The sequence below is a fragment of the Carcharodon carcharias genome, chromosome 4, assembly GCF_017639515.1.
Source record: "Carcharodon carcharias isolate sCarCar2 chromosome 4, sCarCar2.pri, whole genome shotgun sequence".
Taxonomy (NCBI): Eukaryota; Metazoa; Chordata; class Chondrichthyes; order Lamniformes; family Lamnidae; genus Carcharodon; species Carcharodon carcharias.
The window spans coordinates 128846744-128866010 of NC_054470.1; the positions used below are offsets into that span (position 1 = coordinate 128846744).

The window sequence follows — 19267 nt, forward strand, 5'->3', positions numbered from 1 at the left end:
GAACACAATCTCCATGAAGCAAGCAAAAGACCGCAGGAATATGTGGTAAAAAATGTTGGAGAAGCTGATATTGTACAATTTATATATTTATCATACATCACACACTGATGGGCAAATGATTTTGTTAGAATTAGCATTTTTGTGCATTTACAATGTTATACATTTAGTTTTAATCACCACTAATGTCACTTAATTACTTAGCCACTTATCCCCCCGCCGCGCTTTGTACTATGCATTAGCGCAAAATGTTAAAATAAATAGGGAAAACTGCAAGTGCTGGAAATTTGAAATTAAATGAGAAAATCCTGGAAATACACAGCAGGTCAGTCAATAGCTGTAAAGGAAAAAAAAACAAATTAGGATGTTTCAAATATGGACCTTTCATCAGTTTGAACACAAAAAAATGGGTTACTAAATAAGTCCAGAAAAAGAGAAAAATGTTAGGAAAAGACGAGGGGAAGAAGTCACAGAGAGGAGAAATGGAGTAACAGAGAGAAGGACCATGGTATCCATTAGAATTTTACTTGGGAGTTTTATTCAAATCTGCTGAAATGTCTGCTTAACTCTTAACTTTCAATCTGATAAGGAATTGCAATTCCAAAAATCCATAACATGTCTTTAACTAAATTTTGAAGTTTTAAAGGATGTGCAACCACATTTTGCAAGTGTAAAAACATCATTGCACAGGTAATCTCCAGTATTACCATTGTCAGGTGTATAGGACACTGCAAACAGTCGCTCTCCAAACTCAGGATGTTGAATCTCCCGAAGGAATTGTCCTGACTGTGCTATAAAACACTGGATCCGCCCATTCTCTCTATCAGCGACACACAGCTGGCCTAATACTGGCACAAATGTCAAGCTGTGTGGAATGAAGAATTGACCTGGTTTCGGTATTCCAGAAAGTGAGCTTCCTGCAATATAAAAATTAAGATTTGTGTTTAAAATTAATGCAGAGCAGTAAAAAAAGCGAACACTTGAAAAAAATGAAAATAAATCTGACAGTGATTTAAAGCCGTCACACAACATCACTATTCTCGCATATTGTGACTTTGTCACATCATTTATATTAGATCTAACCAATTAAACTGCTAACTTGCAATTTATTGCCAACCATTTGTAATGAATTATACCTGCCAAAACATCACTTACAGTATAAAGCTATTCTATCAGGTGTAAATCAGTCAATCACAACACATGAGCCAGGCTTTTCCAGTCATTGGGTGGGCTTGGTGGGATCGGGTGGGGAGCCGACCGTTGCCCGCAATCGGCTCCGCACCGCGATATTAAGCGGGTGGGCCAATTAAGGCCCGCGCTGCATGGATCGTGAGTGGTAGCGCATTACCTGTGCAGGCAGAGGTAGCAGGGAGAGTGGGCCTGACACACAGTTCAAGCATGCGCGCAAAAGAGCACTTCAATCTCCCTGAGGCACAGAGCTGCCTCAGGGAGATTGAAGTGCTTTTTGAAAAAATTAATAAGTACAATAAAAATTCAAAGAAACATGTCACATGAGGTGGGACATGTTTTTAATTTCAAAAGTACGTTTTTATTTAGTTTGTAATAGTTTTAGGAAACCTCATTCCACTTGTGGATGAGGTTTCTAAAAAATGTAAAGGCCGCTGGACCTTAAGGTTGGACGGGCAGCGTAAAATTCAGGTTAATTAGGTCATTAATAAATAGGCCTATCAATTACCGGTGGATACACAGCCGACTCCGGTGTGTGTCAGCGCATGGTGAGGTCGGGACACACGCCCGACATCACCGCGTGCCATTTAAGTTTCGGCGTGTCGGGTGCTCAGCTGCTCGCCGAATGTAAAATTCTGGCCATGTATTGGATCAGATGATTGACAAACATTGCTGATCTTCACTGATGCTTTACATCTGCAACTTAGTTTTAAGAAAAACATCAACAACAAAAGCCAGCAACAATTTTACCTGGAGTCTTGGGACCATACAGACCACTTCCCAATAAAGCATCTGAGGATCAGATTTACATCCAGTGACTTGTTAAGTCATTGTTATAATGCCACCATGATGATGGAGGTAGGGCATATACCTACAGGAAGGACCTAGCAATCACAGAATGTTTACAGTACAGGATGCCATTCAGCCCATAGTGTCCATTCCGACTCTCTGCGAAAGCAACTCGTCCAGAGCCACTCCATTGTCCTTTCTCTATAACTCTGCAAATTTTTTCTTCAGGTGTTTATCCAATTCCCTTTTGAAAGCACTGATCGACTCTGTTGCCATTATATTTTCAGGTGGTGCATTTCAGATCCTAACCAGTCATTTTGTAAAAAAAGCATTTTCCTTGTGTCCCTTTGGTTGTTTTACCAATCAACTTAAATTGGTGTTCTCTGGTTCTTGATCCTTCTGCTAGTGGGAACAGTTTCTCTTATCTACTCTGTCCATATCCCTCATGATTTTGAATATTGTCAAGTCTTCTCTCAACCTTTTCTTCCCTACGGAGAATAAATCTAGCTGTCCACATAACTGAAATCTCTCATTGTTGGAACTATTCACCTAAATTTGTTCTGCACCATCTCTAAAGCCTACATGTCCTTCCCAAAGTAAACACAATAGTCCAGTTGAGCCTGAACCAGCATTTTATAAAAGTTCACCATAACTTACCTGCTCTTGTACCCTATGCCTCTAAAGTCCAGTATGTCTTTTTAACCACATTCTCAACCTGCCCTGCCACCTTCAACGATTTGTGCACGTATACTCCCAGGTCTCTTTCTTAAAAAATAAATCCTGCCTGTGAATTTTCTCTTTCCCAAACCCAATGCTCGAGGCCAACTCCAGCACCCCATGTGAGGTCAGCACAGAACAAAGAATCAGAAGGTAAGTTACAACATCTGGCTCTCATAATCCTTCTACCAGCTAACTCAAGAACAGCATTGAGATTATTCTGAATCTTCAATAAAAAATACAAAAATCCTATCACATGGCATAGCTCCAATAGGGTTAAAAAATAAAAAACCTGCCAGAAGCTACCAGGCAAGTCAACTGAATGGCAGGTTTGCAAAGTAAATGCAAACAGAATGCTCAACACCATCTAGTGGCCCTCACTAAGAAGGTGATTGCTTTAGGTCTATGCCTGGGATATGTACTCCGGCTCCAGGATATGTGGAAAAGTGAGCAAGAAACTCCTTTACCTATTTCTCTTAAAGAGCAGTAAGGCAAGTACATCCACCATCAGCTAACCGTTTTTTAAAAAATCAATGATGTTCTGGTTGACATCAGAGGTGAAAGCACAGGGTGGAATTTTAACCTCCAAGAACAGGCATGTTGGGGGTAGGTAGGAGGAAATAAGTTTTAAGATCCCAAACTCGAACCGAATCTGCCTTCATCTTGACCACTTCTGGTTTAAATGGAGGTAGGTCAGATGATCAATTCATTCTCAGGAGGCAGGTCGGTCAGTACAAACTTTTAAGGAGGCCCTGTCCTTTCATATTAACAGGAATTTTATTTTTAATCAATACAGGCTGGGAAAATCTAGCACGGAAAGCTCAGTGGGGAGGGTCGAATCCATGAGCTAAGTGTATTTACAACATTGCTCGTGGACCAATAACAGCAGGAATGTTTCTTCCAGGCCCATCAAATTTACCTCCTTACACACCCCATGAACCTCGATTCCTCCCAATATCCACCCTTATCTCATAACGTCCACGATTTTCAAGTCAAGCAAACTGGCTGTCAGGCAGAAATCCTGCTGAAAATGTTTTAGTTCGTTCTGCTGTTAATTTCCTGTGTGAAAACACAATGCTGCAGCCCATCCCCACCACCACAATTCTCTTCACTGCTCCAAGTAAATATTCAGGTCCACAGTGTCTCTTTTTGACACTTCTGAAAGTATTGTGGAACTTATTTTCATAGAAGATAGAATTATTGGCAATCTCAAGTGGTGATCTAGTGAGCTATACTCATTATTTTAACCAGTGGGGTGTGGGTGGGCACCTCCAGGTGCAGTACGATGGTTATGCACAGTCCAGGAGTGATCTAAAAAGTACTGATTGGAAGATACAAGATGCAAGGGTTAGTTACTATTAGTACTTATGAATGTCAGAGATTGAGAGTTCAAATCCTAACATGTCAAATAGTGAAACTGAATTTAATAAATCTAATTTAACAATTTGTGATCAGCATCAGAAAAGTTGTAAAAATCCAATAGATTCACTAATGTCCTTCAGGGAAGGGAACCTGCCACCCTTATCCAGTCCCACACAATGGGCAATGCCACATGGCCCATTCCCCCTTCCACGCTGCTAGTACATTGCAACTACCACCACTCAGGCGGCAACATTGTATTTTGAAGTCTTTTGAGAATCCAAATTCTGCTTTTAAAAACAAGTGCTTTAAATTTTTTTTCTATAACGACCTTACCTTCTCCCCACTGCATAATGAACTTTCCTTCTGGAGAAAATTGAATAATCCTGCTGTTGCAGTAGCCATCAGACACGTAGACATTACCATGAGCTGGATCCACTGCCACATCAGTGGGCTGACAGAAATGACTGCTGTCACTTCCTGGCTGAAAGGCTTGTCCTAGAACTAATAAATAGTCACCTCTAGGTCCCAGCTTGAAAACCTTTTTTTGTACAAGGAAGTAAAAACAGTTATCATAATATTAAATGTAATCGTTACACAAAACATATAATTTATTAGAAATATGATGCTTGATCACAATTATAAAATAAAATAATTTTTGGAAAAAGTATTTGTTCATGGGGTATCAGTAAGCCAGGCAAAGCTACACTCATTGCTCTATTCCAGCTGTCCTGAGATAGTAGCAGTGGGCTATCATCTTAATAGGGAATTCCAAGATTTTGGATTCACTGATGCTGAAGGAATATTTCTAAAGCAGGGTAGTGTGCGACTTGGAGGAAATAATGGTCCCATGATATTGGTGTTCTGATTCTTCACTGTAGTATCAATTATGGGGCAGGGAATACTGCTATAATAACCTTGGTTAGTTGCTACAATGCTCCTGTGGCGTACTCTCCACAGTGTAAGGCAGCAAAAAGAACGGTTATCAAGCTCAGTGACTGGGGTTCCAATCAAACAGACTGCTTAGTCTTGGATGGTGTACAGTTTCTTAAGTGCTGCTGCAGTTCCAACCAACTAAACAAGCAATGAGTATTCCATCACAGTCCTTTAAATTGTATAAAGGATTTGTGGGTTCAGATGATCAGACATTCATTGAAAAGCACTGAGACTTTTCCATACTCTTGTAGTCACTTTGGTGATATAGTTAGTCCAGTTAAGCCTCTAAACATTGCTGATCCCCAAGATGCTGATAATTGGGGCAGCAGAGGTAATGTCTGGTGATGGTGCACCTGGCGATGGTGGCAGGTTTGAAGGTCAGGAGATGTTGGTTGAATCCTTGCTTTCCTGAAATGGTCATCATCTGATACTGCTCAGGAATTAATCTCACATGTTACTTGTCAGTCCAAACACTGGGTATTGTGTCCAGATCCAGTTTTGGATTGCTTCATTATCACATAATTACTACTTATGAACGTATTGCTCAACATGACTCTTAAGTAATAAAAACAGAAAATGCTGGAAAAACTCAGCAGTTCTGGCACCATCTGTGAAGAGAGAAACAGAGTTAATATTTCGAGTCCATGTGATTCTTCTTCAGAGCTAAAGAGAAGTAGAAATGTGATGGATTTTATAATGTTTAAGAGGGAGTGGAGCAGGTGAAACAAGATAGAAGGTCAGGGATAGGTGACAGCTAAGGAGAGATTGACAAAGATGTCATAGACACAAAACAAAGGGAGTGACACTTAACTGGACAAAAGAAATGACATTTAGTGGCCTGTGACGCCTATAAAATCATTTCATCTGCATTTCTTCAAAAAGATTATGGAATGAAAACTGTGACTTTACCAAACTTGGACTCCTACCTGATGAAGTGCCACATCAGTTACCCAGAAGTTGTCGTCTTTGTCTGTGCTAATACCATGGGGTAGATAGAAACTGCAATGTCAAAAACAGATTGTCAGGCAAAATATTTATGCTCAACCGACTTGAACAATAAATATATTTAGCAGCCTTGCCACCAATGACACCAACATAGTAGTTACTTGGTTTTCAACAAACTAGTTGATGACTCGAGTCATAATTGGGCTAAATATCATCAATTTTCATTTATCACAATCATCAGAGGATGGTCACAAGTGTACCACTGATTGCTTTCTCCCTCTATAAAACCATCCCTTGTTAGCTGGTTAGGGATAAGTTAGTTCCTTAACTGTTTATCTGGTTATTAAAAATGCAAGATTTGTGTAACAAAACATGGAAGAGAAGAATAGTGGGGAGCATATTACCTCTACATTTTAAAGATGAAACATTTTGTCAAGGAGGGGGCGGTGGACGTAGGGGGTATTGTCACTCGACTGGTAATCCAGAACCCCAGGGGTAATGCTCTGGGGACCGGGGTTCAAATCCCACCATGGCAGATGGTGGAATTTGAATCTAATAAAAAAACCTGGAATTAAAAGTCTAATGGCGACAATGAAATCATAGCCGATTGTCATAAAAACCCATCTGGTTCACAAACGTTCATTAGGGAAGGAAATCTGCCATCCTTACCTGGTCTGGCCTACATGTAACTCCAGACCCACAGCAATATGGTTGACTCTATTTATCTCCAATATTGGGGGTTGGCAATGAATGCTGGCTAAGCCAGTGATACCCACATCCCATGAATGAATAAAAAAAATATTGAGCTGATTCAGCATTGCATTCAGAAAATTATTTACAAAAAAAAATTTACAAGAGAGCTTGAAATGTCTTTTAAAAAAAAGAAATGTTTGTGACGTTTCTTCTGCTTTCATTTAAACATCGATCACTGAAGCTAGTATTTATTTTTAAGTCAGAGGGAAGTGGATTTCAGAATGATCGTAAATTGTACTTTTGCAAAATTTTCAGTGAATGTTAAAAAATATTTCTTTTCCTTATTCCCCCTCTTACAAAGGCATGTCAGGGTACAATTACACACGTCTAATCACCCCTATTATCTTCATATTTAGAGCCTGAACAGCGAGTGTTGATGGGTTGTTTGACAATGAGCCTGTCACAGATTAGTGTGAATTTGTCCTCACCTGGTGCCCTCATATATACACTCACAACACCAAATGTTGCATTCCAGTTGGGAGCAGGAACTCTGGATTCCTTTAATCTACCCTTGTCATACTACACAGAAGCCAGCTGAAGCACATTTTGGGTGTTATGCTTTTAAACTTCTCATGGCAAATAACGTCACAGCAGGAAATAGAACATGTTTACATTTTGGGCAACCCGCAGAAACTCCCAGGTCATTGATATCATAGAACGGTATAGAAATCTTCCCCACCACCCCATCATGTTGCTTCAATACAAAGTAAGAGCATCATCCAACGAAACATTTTGACTTAAAATGGCCAACTATACAGGCTCTTTACATAAGAATGTTTGTTTAGTACCAGATTGTAATCAATTTTATTTTGTAGGAATAGACCGAGTCTGTCAAAAACAATGTGTGTTTTAAATGCAGAATGGACTTTGATACCATTAGTCTGGGCTAGGTTTTAGCGTGCTTTCCTGAGTCAATAGATGTTGGCTAATCCATTATAGTTAATTTCCTGCCGAGATTTGGTTGAAATGATTTGAATCAATCCTTTTGGAAAGGCTATTTGAGTTAGGTAGGTAGGTTTGGGAGGATCGAGGGCATGGGTATAAGATCTAGGTTACAAGTCAGGAGCTATGTCTTCTCAGAATTGTAAACTCAAACAAGCTGCCAACGACTGTAGTGAAAGCAGATTCACTGCAACCATCCAGAAGGGGGATGGATTGTGTTCTGAGGTGTGGCTCATAGCACTGTGTATAAAAAGGAAGGTCAGGTATTTGAAAAGTGTCTCAACAGTGACAAACATCTCCTGTAATTTTTGTTATTGTCTTTGGGGATTGCAGAAGAATTTTCCAGAGTTTTGTTCTACAAAATTGGCTTAGGGTTTACTTATTTGTTTTTTAATCTCTTCTTTGAGATAAAATGAATGGCTGCTGATGGGAGCAGGTGGATTGGGGGTCCTGGTGTGCATAAGTTGCAGCAACAACTCTGTCTATCGCAGACAGATTTGATAGACCTTTAATACTACTACTGATAGTCTTTTAATGCCGATAATTCTCACAGGTTTGTCTGTCTGTGACAGTATACTTAAATTCTCAATGAAAGAGTAAGATTAAAAATGAGCAAAATCCAGACCCCATGAAGTCTCATGGCACCAGGTAAACATGGACAAGGAAACCTCCTGCTGATTACCATGTACTGTCTCCACTCAGCTGGTGAATCAGTGCTCCTCCATGCTGAACACCACTTGGAGGAAGCACCGATTATGGCAAGGGCGCAGAATGTACTCTGGGTGATTGACTTCAATATCCATCACCAACAGTGGCTCAGTAGCACCACTAAACACCTAGCTGGCCGAGTCCAAAAAGCCATAGCTGCTAGACTGGGTCTGTGGCAGGTCGTGAGGGAACCAACAAGAGGTAAAAACATACTTGGTCTCATCCTCATCAACCTGCATGCAGCAGATGTATCTGTCCATGACAGTATCGGTAGGAGTGGCCACCACATAATCCTTGTGGAGATGAAGTCCCTTCTTCACATTGAGGATATCCTCCATCGTGTTATGTGGTACTACCACTGTGCTAACTAAATGGGATAAATTTCAAACAGAGCTAGCATCTCAAAACTGGGCATCCATGAGGCACTGTGGGCCATCAGCAGCAACAGAATTATACTCAATCACAATCTGTAACCTCATGGCCTGGCATATTTCCACTCTACCATTACCATCAAGCCAGGGGATCTACTTTGGTCCAATAAAGAGTGCAGGGGGGCATGCCAGGAACAGCACCAGGCATTCCTAAAAATGAGGTGTCAGCCTGGTGAAGCAACAGCACAAGACTACGTGCGTGCCCAACACCATAAGCAGCAAGTGATAGACAGAGCTAATCAATTCCACAACCAACGATCAGACCTAAGCTCCACAGTCTTGTCACATTCAGTCGTGAATGGTGGACAATTAAACAACTCACTGGAAGAGGAGGCTCCACAAATATCCCCCTCCTCAATGAATGGGGACCCAAGATAAGACTGAAGCATTTGCAACAATGTTTAGCCAGACGTGCCGGGTGGAAGATCCATCCGGAGGTCCCTAGCATCACAGATGCCAGTCTTCAGCCAATTCAATTCATTCCACGTGATATCAAGAAACGGCTGAAGGCATCAGATAGTGCAAAGGCTATGGACCCTGACAATATTCTGGCAATAGTACCGAAAATCTGTGCTCCAGAACTTGCTGCGCCCCTAGCCAAGCTGTTCCAGTACAGCTACAACATTGGCATCTCCCTGTCTATGTGGAAAATTGCCCAAGTATGTCCTCAACACAAAAATCAGGACAAATCCATCCCAACCAATTACCGCCCCATCAGTCTACTCTCGATTATCAGTGATGGAAGGGGTAACCAATAGTGCTGTCAGGCTACATTTGCTTAGCAATAACCTGCTCACAAACACACAGTTTGGTTTCTGCCAGGGCCACTCAGCTCCTGATCTCATTGCAGCCTTGGTTCAAACATGACAAAAGGGTTGAACTCCAGAGGTGAGGTGAACGTGACTTGGCATCATGGCAGCATTTGACTGAGTATGGCATCAGGGTGCACTATCAAAACTCCACCACTGACACACAGTGGTATCAGTGGGCATCAACTACAAGATGCAATGCAGGAACTCACCAAAGCTCCTTAGACAGCACCTTCCAATGGGAATCAGGGGAAATCTCTGCTCACTGGAGTCATACCTAGCACAAACGAAGATGGTTGTAGTTGTTGGAGGTCAATCATTTCAGCTCCAGGACACCACTGTAGGAGTTCCTCAGGGAAGTATCCTAGACCCAACCATCTTCAGCTGCTTCATCAATAACCTAACTTCCAACATAAGGTCAGAAATGTGGATGTTCGCTGATGATTGCATGATGTTCAGCACCATTTGTGACTCCTCAGATACTGAAGCAGCCCATCACCAAATGCAGGAAGACCTGGACAATATCCAGGCTTGGGTTGACAAGTGGCAAGTAACATTCGCGCCACCCAAGTGTTGGGCAATGACCATCTCCAGAAGAGAGAATCCAATCATCACCTCTTAACAACCAAGGGCATTACCATTGCTGAATCCCCCACTAACAACATCCGGGGTGGGGTTGCAATAACCAGAAACTGAACTGGACTAGCCATAGAAATACTGTGGCTAAAAGAGCAAGTCAGATGCTAGGAATTTTGCAGTGAGTAACTCAACTCCTGACTTCCCAGAGCCTGTCCACCATCTACAAGACCCAAATCAGGAGTGTGATGGAATATTCTCCATTTACCTGGATGAGTGTAGCTCCAACAACACTCAAGAAACTTGACATCATCCAGGACAAAGCAGCCCGCCTGATTGGCATTCCAACCACAAACATTCATTCCCTCTACCATCAATGCACGGTGGCAGCAAGGTGTACCATCTGCAAGATACACTGTAGGAACTCACCAATGTTCCTTTGACAGCACCTTCCAAACCCACAACCACTACCATCTAGAAGGACAAGGGCAGCAGATAGATGGGAACACTACCAACTGGAAGTTTCCCTCCAAGCCACTCACCATCCTGACTTGGAAACATAATCGCTGTTTCTTCACTGTCACTGGGTCAAAATCCTGGATCTCCTTTCCTAACAGCACTGTGGGTGAACCTACACCATATGGACTGTAGCAGTTCAAGAAGGCAGCTCACCACCACTTTCTCAAGGGCAGTTAGGGATGGGCAATAAATGCTGGCCTAGGCAGCAACGCCCATATCCCAAGAATGATTTAAAAAACATGAACAGCATTACTGAATGACACGGTAAACAGAGCTTGATTGACAATCTAATTTTTTAGTTCTGTTCAGAAAGACAAAGTCATCATCAGTTCTTTAAGCCAGAGTGCCAAAGGCATTTTAGTTTCATATGTATGGTTGCAGAAATCTTAGAGTCAATAATTCAAGCAATTATGCTCGGATCCTGAATGCTGGGACTGTGAACTGTTCAGGGTCAGGGTGAGGTTCCTGCAAATATTGGATATTTGTGTCACTAGCATCCCCTCCCCATATGAAAGATGATGGAAAGTTTGGCGCAGCAGCCCAAGGCTGGCAGTAGGGAAGGGGGAGGGGGGCATCACTGCCCCTCCATCACCCAGAAACCAAGGAATAGGTGCAGCCTTTACTCTTGAAAACTTCCGTAATATTATTTCCAATCCTTCTGAGGCCCAAACATTCACACAATAAAACTTTTATCTTTTACTGTGCTTGGATTTGGGGAGGTGTCTGTGCAGTTCTGTAGCTTCAGATTGTTTATATCGTTCCTTGCAGAGTTAGACAAACTCTGACTGTTCTTGGGTTGTCACCTTTCTGCACCACAGAAGGTATTATGTTCACCAAAAGCCATGTCTTTGGAGGGAGCTCCAATGACATATCAATTGCGAAGAATCATATTGGACTCAGGACATTAATTCTGTTTCTCTCTCCGCAGATGTGCCAGACCTGCTGAGTATTTTTTTCCAGCAACTCTGGTTTTGTTTCAGATTTCTAGCATTCACAGTATTTATCTTTTATAATAATTACTGGCCTGTGACAGTCCTGTCTTCTGTTGGTTTTAAATTTAAATTTAAATCCAGTTGCTATGTATTTGTTTTCAATTCTTGAAATACACTTGAATCTAGATTACCCTAAATGAGTAGTTTACAATGTTCTTTCGAAAGGTACTGGTTACTGGCACGAGCTTCCTGCTTTACAGGAAATATAAGGAAATAATTCATCAGACAATGGATTTTCTTCCATATTAGCATTTTAGCACATTAATCAACTATGAAATATATCCTAATATTCTAAGCAATAAACAGACGATAGGTGACATACTAATTAAAATTTCAAAGCAATGTAAGACTGAAAAAAAGCGTTCTTCGAAGGACAAAATGTTATAAATTTGAACCTGTGACATTTGAGAAGTGTTTTCAAAATGATTGGCTTGGTTGATTATATCGACAAATATTGCAGAGTATCAGAGATAAAGCCTGTTGGAAATGATAGAAAAGTAGTTTGAGAAAGTGTTCACAATCATCTGTACTTACATATTTGATCCCACACCATTAAGCACTTTCACACTGACTGGGTCCAAAGTAAGGATAGTGTTGTACTGAATTGGTCCAATACCTTGGGGCTGATATATATGCTTCTGGTCAAAAGAACTAAGTAGAGGAAAACATGAGTAAATTATTAGTTAGTAAAATGGAGCATTCCCATTTGACCATACCTAATGTAATAACTATCTCCTGAGCACCTTAAACGTACCAACTGCCCTTTCTCTTTCCCAAAAAGGTAAAAGGTCCGAAGATAACAATCTAACGCTTTAAATCTTGATGACAGGAGTAGTGATGCCCAGGATAAAGTAATCACAAACCTCTTTATTGATCCATCAGTGCAACATCAGATTGGTTGAGCTCAGGAGTTACTATATGGATCAAGGAAATAGAAGCATGTATCTGATAGAAATACTTGGGAGTTCATTTTAAAACCCTCATAATGGGTGAACTTGAGTGCCACTATCCTTGAATTCAATGAAATCACCTCTCTTGAAAACAGCATCCATCACCACTGTGATGCAACGATGCACTGCTGTCAGCAAGATGTCACCAATATCGGAACATAGGAACAGAAGGCCATTCAGCCTGTCAAGCTTGCTCCACCATTCAATACGATCATGGCTGATTAAACACTTGCATGCCTTTTACCCACACTATTCCCTTAACCCTTTACATTACTGTTAATCAGAAATCTATCAATCTCTACCTTAAACATACTCAATGACTGAGCTTCCACTGCCCTCTGGGGTAGAGAATTCCAAAGATTCACAACCCTCTGAGTGAAGAAATTTCTCCTCTTTTCAGTCCTAAGTGGCTTCTGCCTTATTTTGAAATTCTGTCCACTGCTTCTAGACTCCCTAACCAGGGGAAACATCTTACCTGCATCTGCCCTGTCTATTCTTTTAAGTATTTTGTAGGTTTCAATAAGATTACTTCTCATTCTTCAAAACTCTAGCGAATACAGGCCCAGTTTCCCAAATCTCTCTTCATAAGGCAGTCCCACCAACCCTGGAACAAGTCCAGTGAATGTTTGTTGCACTCCCTCTATGCCAATAATAACCTTCGAGGTAAAGGGACCAAAACTGCACACAGTACTCCAGGTGTGGTCTAACCAACCTTCTATACAATTGAAGCAAGACTTCACTACTCCTGGACTCAAATCCTCTTGCGATAAAGGCTAACATTCCATTAGCCTTCCCAATTTCCTGTTGCGCCTGCATGTTAGCTTTCAGTGACTTATGGACAAGTACACCCAGGTCCCTTTGTACATCTACCCTTTATAAGCTCTCACCATTTAGGAAATACTGTGCACATCTGTTCTTTTTACCAAAGTGGATAACCTCACATTTTTCCACATTATATTCCATCTGCCCTGTTCTTGCCCACTTACTAAGTCTGTCCAAACCCTCCTATAGCCGCTTTACAGCTTCCTCACATCACATATTCCTGCCTAGCTTTGTATCATCTGCAAACTCGGAAATATTACATTTGGTCCCTACATCCAAAATATTGATATATATCGTGAACAGCTGGGGCCCCAGCACGAATCATAGTACCATCCCAGTAGTCACGACCCGCCAACGCAAGAATGACCTGTTTATTCCTACTCTCTGTTTCTGCCTGTTAGCCAATCCTTAATCTATGCCCGTATACTGTCTCCTATCCCATGTGCTTTTATTTTGCTAAGAAACTTCCTGTGGGGACTTTATCAAAACGGTTTGAAAATCCAAGTATACAACGTCCATCGACTCTCCTTTATCAATTTTGTTAGTAACATCCTCAAAAAACTCCAACAACTTCGTCAAACATGATTTCCCAATCAGATCATGATTACCCAAGTGTCAATTTATCACATCCTTTATAATAGATTCTAGGATTTTCCCTTCTGCCGATGCAATGCTAACAAGTTTGTAGTTTCCTTTTATTCTCTCCCTCTCTCTCCTTGGAAGGACCTGTTGCAAAAACATGCAAGGTCCCTGTGGCTTTTCAGCCACGGGTAAACCAAGGCGACAATTCCTATGAACCCTTGGTTGATCCTCAATGAGGTCACACATGTCAGCAACCACGTGCCTGGACAGGTGCAGCTTTCTGCGGCACTGATATTCTGACATGTTTATGTAGCTTTTCCATTGCCAGCAGATCCTCTGCAGAGAGCTTTGCCTTTGTTGCATGCCTGCCCCTTGCTTCTGCCCTCTGCATCCCTGTTGTCCAAGGGTCTGCCTCTGCTGCTGCAGATGGCAGGGGCGACGGCATAGTGGTATGCTTGCTGGACATGTAATCCAAAGACCCAGTGTAATGCTCCGGGGACCCGGGTTCAAATCCCATTATGGCAGGTGGTGGAATGTGAATACAAAAGCCTGGAATTAAAAGTCTAATGATGACCATGAAACCATTGTCGATTGTTGTAAAAACCCATCTGGTTCAGTTATGCCCTTTACAGAGGCAAATCTACTGTCCTTACCTAGTCTGGCCTACATGTGACTCCAGAGCCACAGCAATGTGGTTGACTCAGTTGTATCAAACCGTTACAAAAAATAAATAAAACAGGCATTGGCTAGGTACCAGAAACAACAATAGCAACCTCAGCTCTGTCGACTCCTTGCTAACATCTGGGGGCTAGTGCCAAAATTGGGAGAGCTGTCTTGCAGACTAGTTAAGCAACAGCCTGATAGTCATCCTCATGGAATCATAGCTTACAGATAGCTATGATTATCATAGCTTACGGAATCACAGATGATGTCCCAGACACCACCATCACCATCCCTGGGTATGTCCTCCCACCGGCAGGTCAGATTTGGTGGCACAGTGATGTACAGTCAGGGGTGTGGGGGGAGTTGCCCTGGGAATCCTCAACATGGACTCTGGACCCCATGAAGTCTCAGGGCATCAGGTCAAACATGGGCAAGGAAATCTCCTGCTGATTACCAAGTACCGTCTTTCCTCAGCTGATGAATCAGTACTTCTCCATGTTGAACAACACTTGGAGGAAGCACTGGGTGGGTGACTTCAATGTCCATAACCAAGAGCGGCTCGGTAGCACCACTACTGACCGAGCTGGCCGAGTTCTAAGTGACATAGCTGCTAGACTGGGTCTGTGGCAGGTGGCGAGGGAAAAACATACTTGGGCTCATCCTCACCAACTTGCCTACCACAGATGCATCTGTCCATGACAGTATCGGTAGGAGTGACCACCACACAGTCAATGTGGAGACGAAGTCCCGCCTTCACATTGAGGATAGCCTCCATCTTTTTTAGATAGATTTCCAACAGATCTAGCAGCTCAAGACTAGACATCCATGAAGCGTCGTGGGCCAGAATTGCACTTGAACACAATCTGTAATCTCATGGCCTGGCACATCTCCCACTCTACCATTACAATCAAGCCAGGGGATCAACCCTGATTCAATGAAGAGTGCAGGAGGGGATGCCAGGAGCAGCACCAGGCATAACTAAAAATGAAGTGTCAACCTGGTGAAGCTATCAGACAGGTCTACTTGCGTGCCAAACAGCATAAGTGATAGACAGAGCTAAGCGATCCCACAGCCAACGGATCAGATCCAAGCTCTGCAGTCCTGCCACATCCAGTCATGAATGGTGGTGGACAATTAAGCAACTCATTGGAGGAGGAGGGTCCACAAATATCCCCCTCCTCAATGATGGGGGAGCCCAGCACATCAGTGCAAAAGATAAAGCTGAAGCATTTGCTATAATCTTCAGCCAGAAGTGCCGAGTGGATGATCCATCTTGGATTCCTCCGGAGGTCCCCAGCATCACAGATGCCAGTCTTCAGCCAATTCAATTCATTCCACATGATATCAAGAAACAGCTGAAGGCACTGGACAGAGCAAAGTTTATGGTCCCTGACAATATTCCAGCAATAGTCCTGGAGACTTGTGCTCCAAAACTTGCCACGCCCCTAGCCAAGCTGTTCCAGTACAGCTACAACAATGGCATTTACCCAGCTATGTGGAAAATTGCCCGGGTATGTCTTGTACAAAACGGTGCAGGACAAAACTAACCTGGCCAATTACTGTCTCATCAGTCCACTGTCGGTCATCAGTAAAGTAATGGAAGGGGTCATCAACAATGCTACCAAGTGGCACTTGCTTAGCAATAGCCTGCTCACTGATGCCCAGTTTTGGTTCCAACAGGGCCACTCAGCTCTTGACCTCATTACAGCCTTGGTTCAAACATGAACAAAAGAGCTGAAATCCAAAGGTCAGGTGAGAGTGACTGCCCTTGACATCAAAGCCGTATTTGACCGAGTGTGGCATCAAGGAGCCCTAGCAAAACTGGAGTCAATGGGATTTGGGGGGGAAAACTCTCCACTGGTTGGAGTCATACCTAGCACAAAGGAAGATGGTCTTGGTTGTTGGAGGTCAGTCATCTCAGCTGCAGGAGTTCCTCAGGGTAGTGTCTATCTAAAAGATGCACAGCAGGAATTCACCAAGGCTCCTAGGGCAGCACCTTCCAAACCCACTACATCTAGAAGGACAAGGGCAGCAGATGGATGGGAACACCACCACCCTGAAGTTCCCCTCCAAGCCACTCGCCATCCTGACTTGGAAGTATATCGCCATTCCTTTACAGTCGCTGGGTCAAAATCCTGGAACTCCCTTCCCTAACAGCACTGTGGGTGCAACTACACCACTTGGACTGCAGTGGTTCAAGAAGGCAGCTCACCACCACCTTCTCAAGGGCAACTCGAGCAATAAATGCTGGCCCAGCCAGCAAAGCCAAATCCCGTGGATGAATAAAAAAAGGTGCTGCCCCTCATTGCTAGTCGATCCTATTTCAGAGTCGCTGATCCCATTTCTTGTTATGTCCCTCCTACCTTCCTTTTGGAATGTGCAGTACTTCTGAACCCTGCTCTCATGAATCCATGAAGCCGTAAGCAGAGTGACCCCTCCATGCCCAACATACCAAAATGCTCCTGTTAAGAATGAAGCAATATGATAAATAGTTCTGACTCTGTACAACTGTTTGCTCTGCATGAGGGTATTGTCTAAGCTTTCCCTCTTTACTTATTCTGCTTGCTGCTGTCCTACCATTCTGACTCGCCTCCAAGTGTTTGCACCTCCTCCTACCTGTTGTGGTCGAGACCCCGCATGGATTCTATGCCTTAAAAAGAAAATTCAAAATTGGCCCTTAATGAGCTGACATGAAGCTGGTTCATAAGACTCGACTGGCCATTTATCAACCTCTACTGCGCTGCTTCTTGTGGCTCTGCAGGAAGCTTTTTAAATTTTGCGCATCTCAGTTTTATGTCAGTAAACCAGCATACCATCTTGGGGAGCAGGCTTAAGCAAATACATACTCCTTTTTCCGCCCTTTCATTTAAACAAAAATCCCATCTTCTCTGTCTTCACTTCACTGGGTTTATGTTACAAATGCTTACTACCAACTTGCTTCAACTATTTTGTATTATTAATTAGCACATTAAGATGAAAGCAAATAGTTATTTCTAACTGTGCTGAGTCTGCCTTATTAGAGGTTTTACAATGGCTATGAAACATAAAATTATATCTAACTTTAAAGTTACACTTACTAATGTGCAAGTACTGCAGGTGGTAACTTTGAACATGTTGTTAACTTGTAAGTGAGATTTTTATAGAGTACATTATTCTTAGTCGCTGAGGCAGACCTTTTCCAAGTGTGATGCTGTCAAAGTTTTTTTGCCAGCAGTGTAGCTTGATTGTTTTTACTTGTACTTGGATTTAATGAGTTTCTCCCTACTTGGTCACTAGATGATCCACAACAGATAATGGCCCAGATCCTCAGGTCAGTGTTGGTGATGCACACATTTGCTGCTACGTGAGAAGCTTTTGCACTCCGAACATTCTGGGTGGGTAGGCGGTTGGGTGAACATGTGAGCTGGGGAAGGTGGGGGGAGAAGAGGGTGGGAAGTTAGTGTGAGTGGGAGGGGCATGAGCAGGGGAAATGAGCAGGGGGTTGGGTTGGTCATAAGCAGGGCCAGGCATGATTGGGGATGGGCATCAGCAGTTAGTTGGGGGGGGGGGGGGGGCGCGTGAGCGAGGAACAGGAGCAGGGGGAGCAAGGAGCAGTGGGGTCCAGGAACTGGCAGTAGGGGGTTGTGGGAGTGGGCGTGAGATGGGCGAGCAAGCGAGTGGGGGCTGAGGAGAGTCATGTCTGCGGAGGGTCAGGAATGGAGCAGAGGGGATGTAGGTGGAGGGACAGTGGGGTGTGTGAGCGGATGGGTGGTGAGATAGAGGCATGTAGTCAGGGCCGGGGTGGGTGGGAGAGTCAGGTAGTTGGGTTGGGTTGGGGGTGCTGGGAATAGTCAGACCAAGGGGCATTTGGGATGGGCTGGGTGTCAGGGGGGCTGGAATAGTCGTATTGGGGGAGTTAGCGGGGCTTGGTCGGGGAGGTTGTCAGGTCAGGGGCTGTGGTGGTGGGAGAGACACTCGGTTCAGGGGGTGGTGGGGTGGTTGCTGTTGGTTGTAGCGCTCAGCTCAGTTACACAGGCTAATCACTTGAGTTATTTCCAGGCTAAGTATCCATAAGTTTCCAGTAAGTCCTGCATATCTGACCAAATTCTCTTGACTCTGAGCTCAGGGTTGGCGACATTCAAGTGGTAACCCAGGCAGCATGGAATCAGCCCAATGGAAATTTAAACTTCCCAGGCAATTTCAGTGTATGTTGTGTGCCAGGATTTCTGTAGGGTCCTGGGGTACAATAGCAATTTAAATTCAGATTGTGCTGGATCTCAGAATTTTCGGGCCTATGCATTTTTATTTATCACGGATATATGCCAATAAGAGTTTAATTTATAAATACTTAATTAATTATTTAAGTAGGCAAAGTAAAACTTATTTTCCTCACTACTCTCTTGGGCAAGTTAACTGCATTTCCATTTTTCAGTACCTAACCAAGGATACGATTCAAAATATATTTTAAGCTCTAAATAGGACAAAGTATTCCTCCACAACATATTATTATTGTAATCAACAACAACTTTTTGTTATGCAGCAGCAAATTAGAAAAACTAGCAGTTTGATCCAAAATAGTGAGAAAGGTTAGAACAGTGAATGGATATGTG

The 19267-nt window shown here is 42.9% G+C and overlaps 1 protein-coding gene across 4 annotated transcripts in view; it reads right to left on the reverse strand.

The window, feature by feature from the left end:
- Nucleotides 1–19267, reverse strand: part of pam (peptidylglycine alpha-amidating monooxygenase) — a 347354-nt gene that overhangs the window by 37800 nt on the left and 290287 nt on the right. For 3 of the 4 annotated variants that reach the window (XM_041185953.1, XM_041185950.1, XM_041185951.1), the window contains 4 exons: nt 12196–12312; nt 5913–5985; nt 4387–4591; nt 705–914 (listed from right to left, as the gene is read on the reverse strand). In XM_041185953.1, coding sequence (XP_041041887.1) covers nt 705–914; nt 4387–4591; nt 5913–5985; nt 12196–12312 — 605 coding nt within the window. The remainder of the gene's footprint in view (nt 1–704; nt 915–4386; nt 4592–5912; nt 5986–12195; nt 12313–19267) is intronic. The other variant, XM_041185952.1, reaches the window with a different exon arrangement.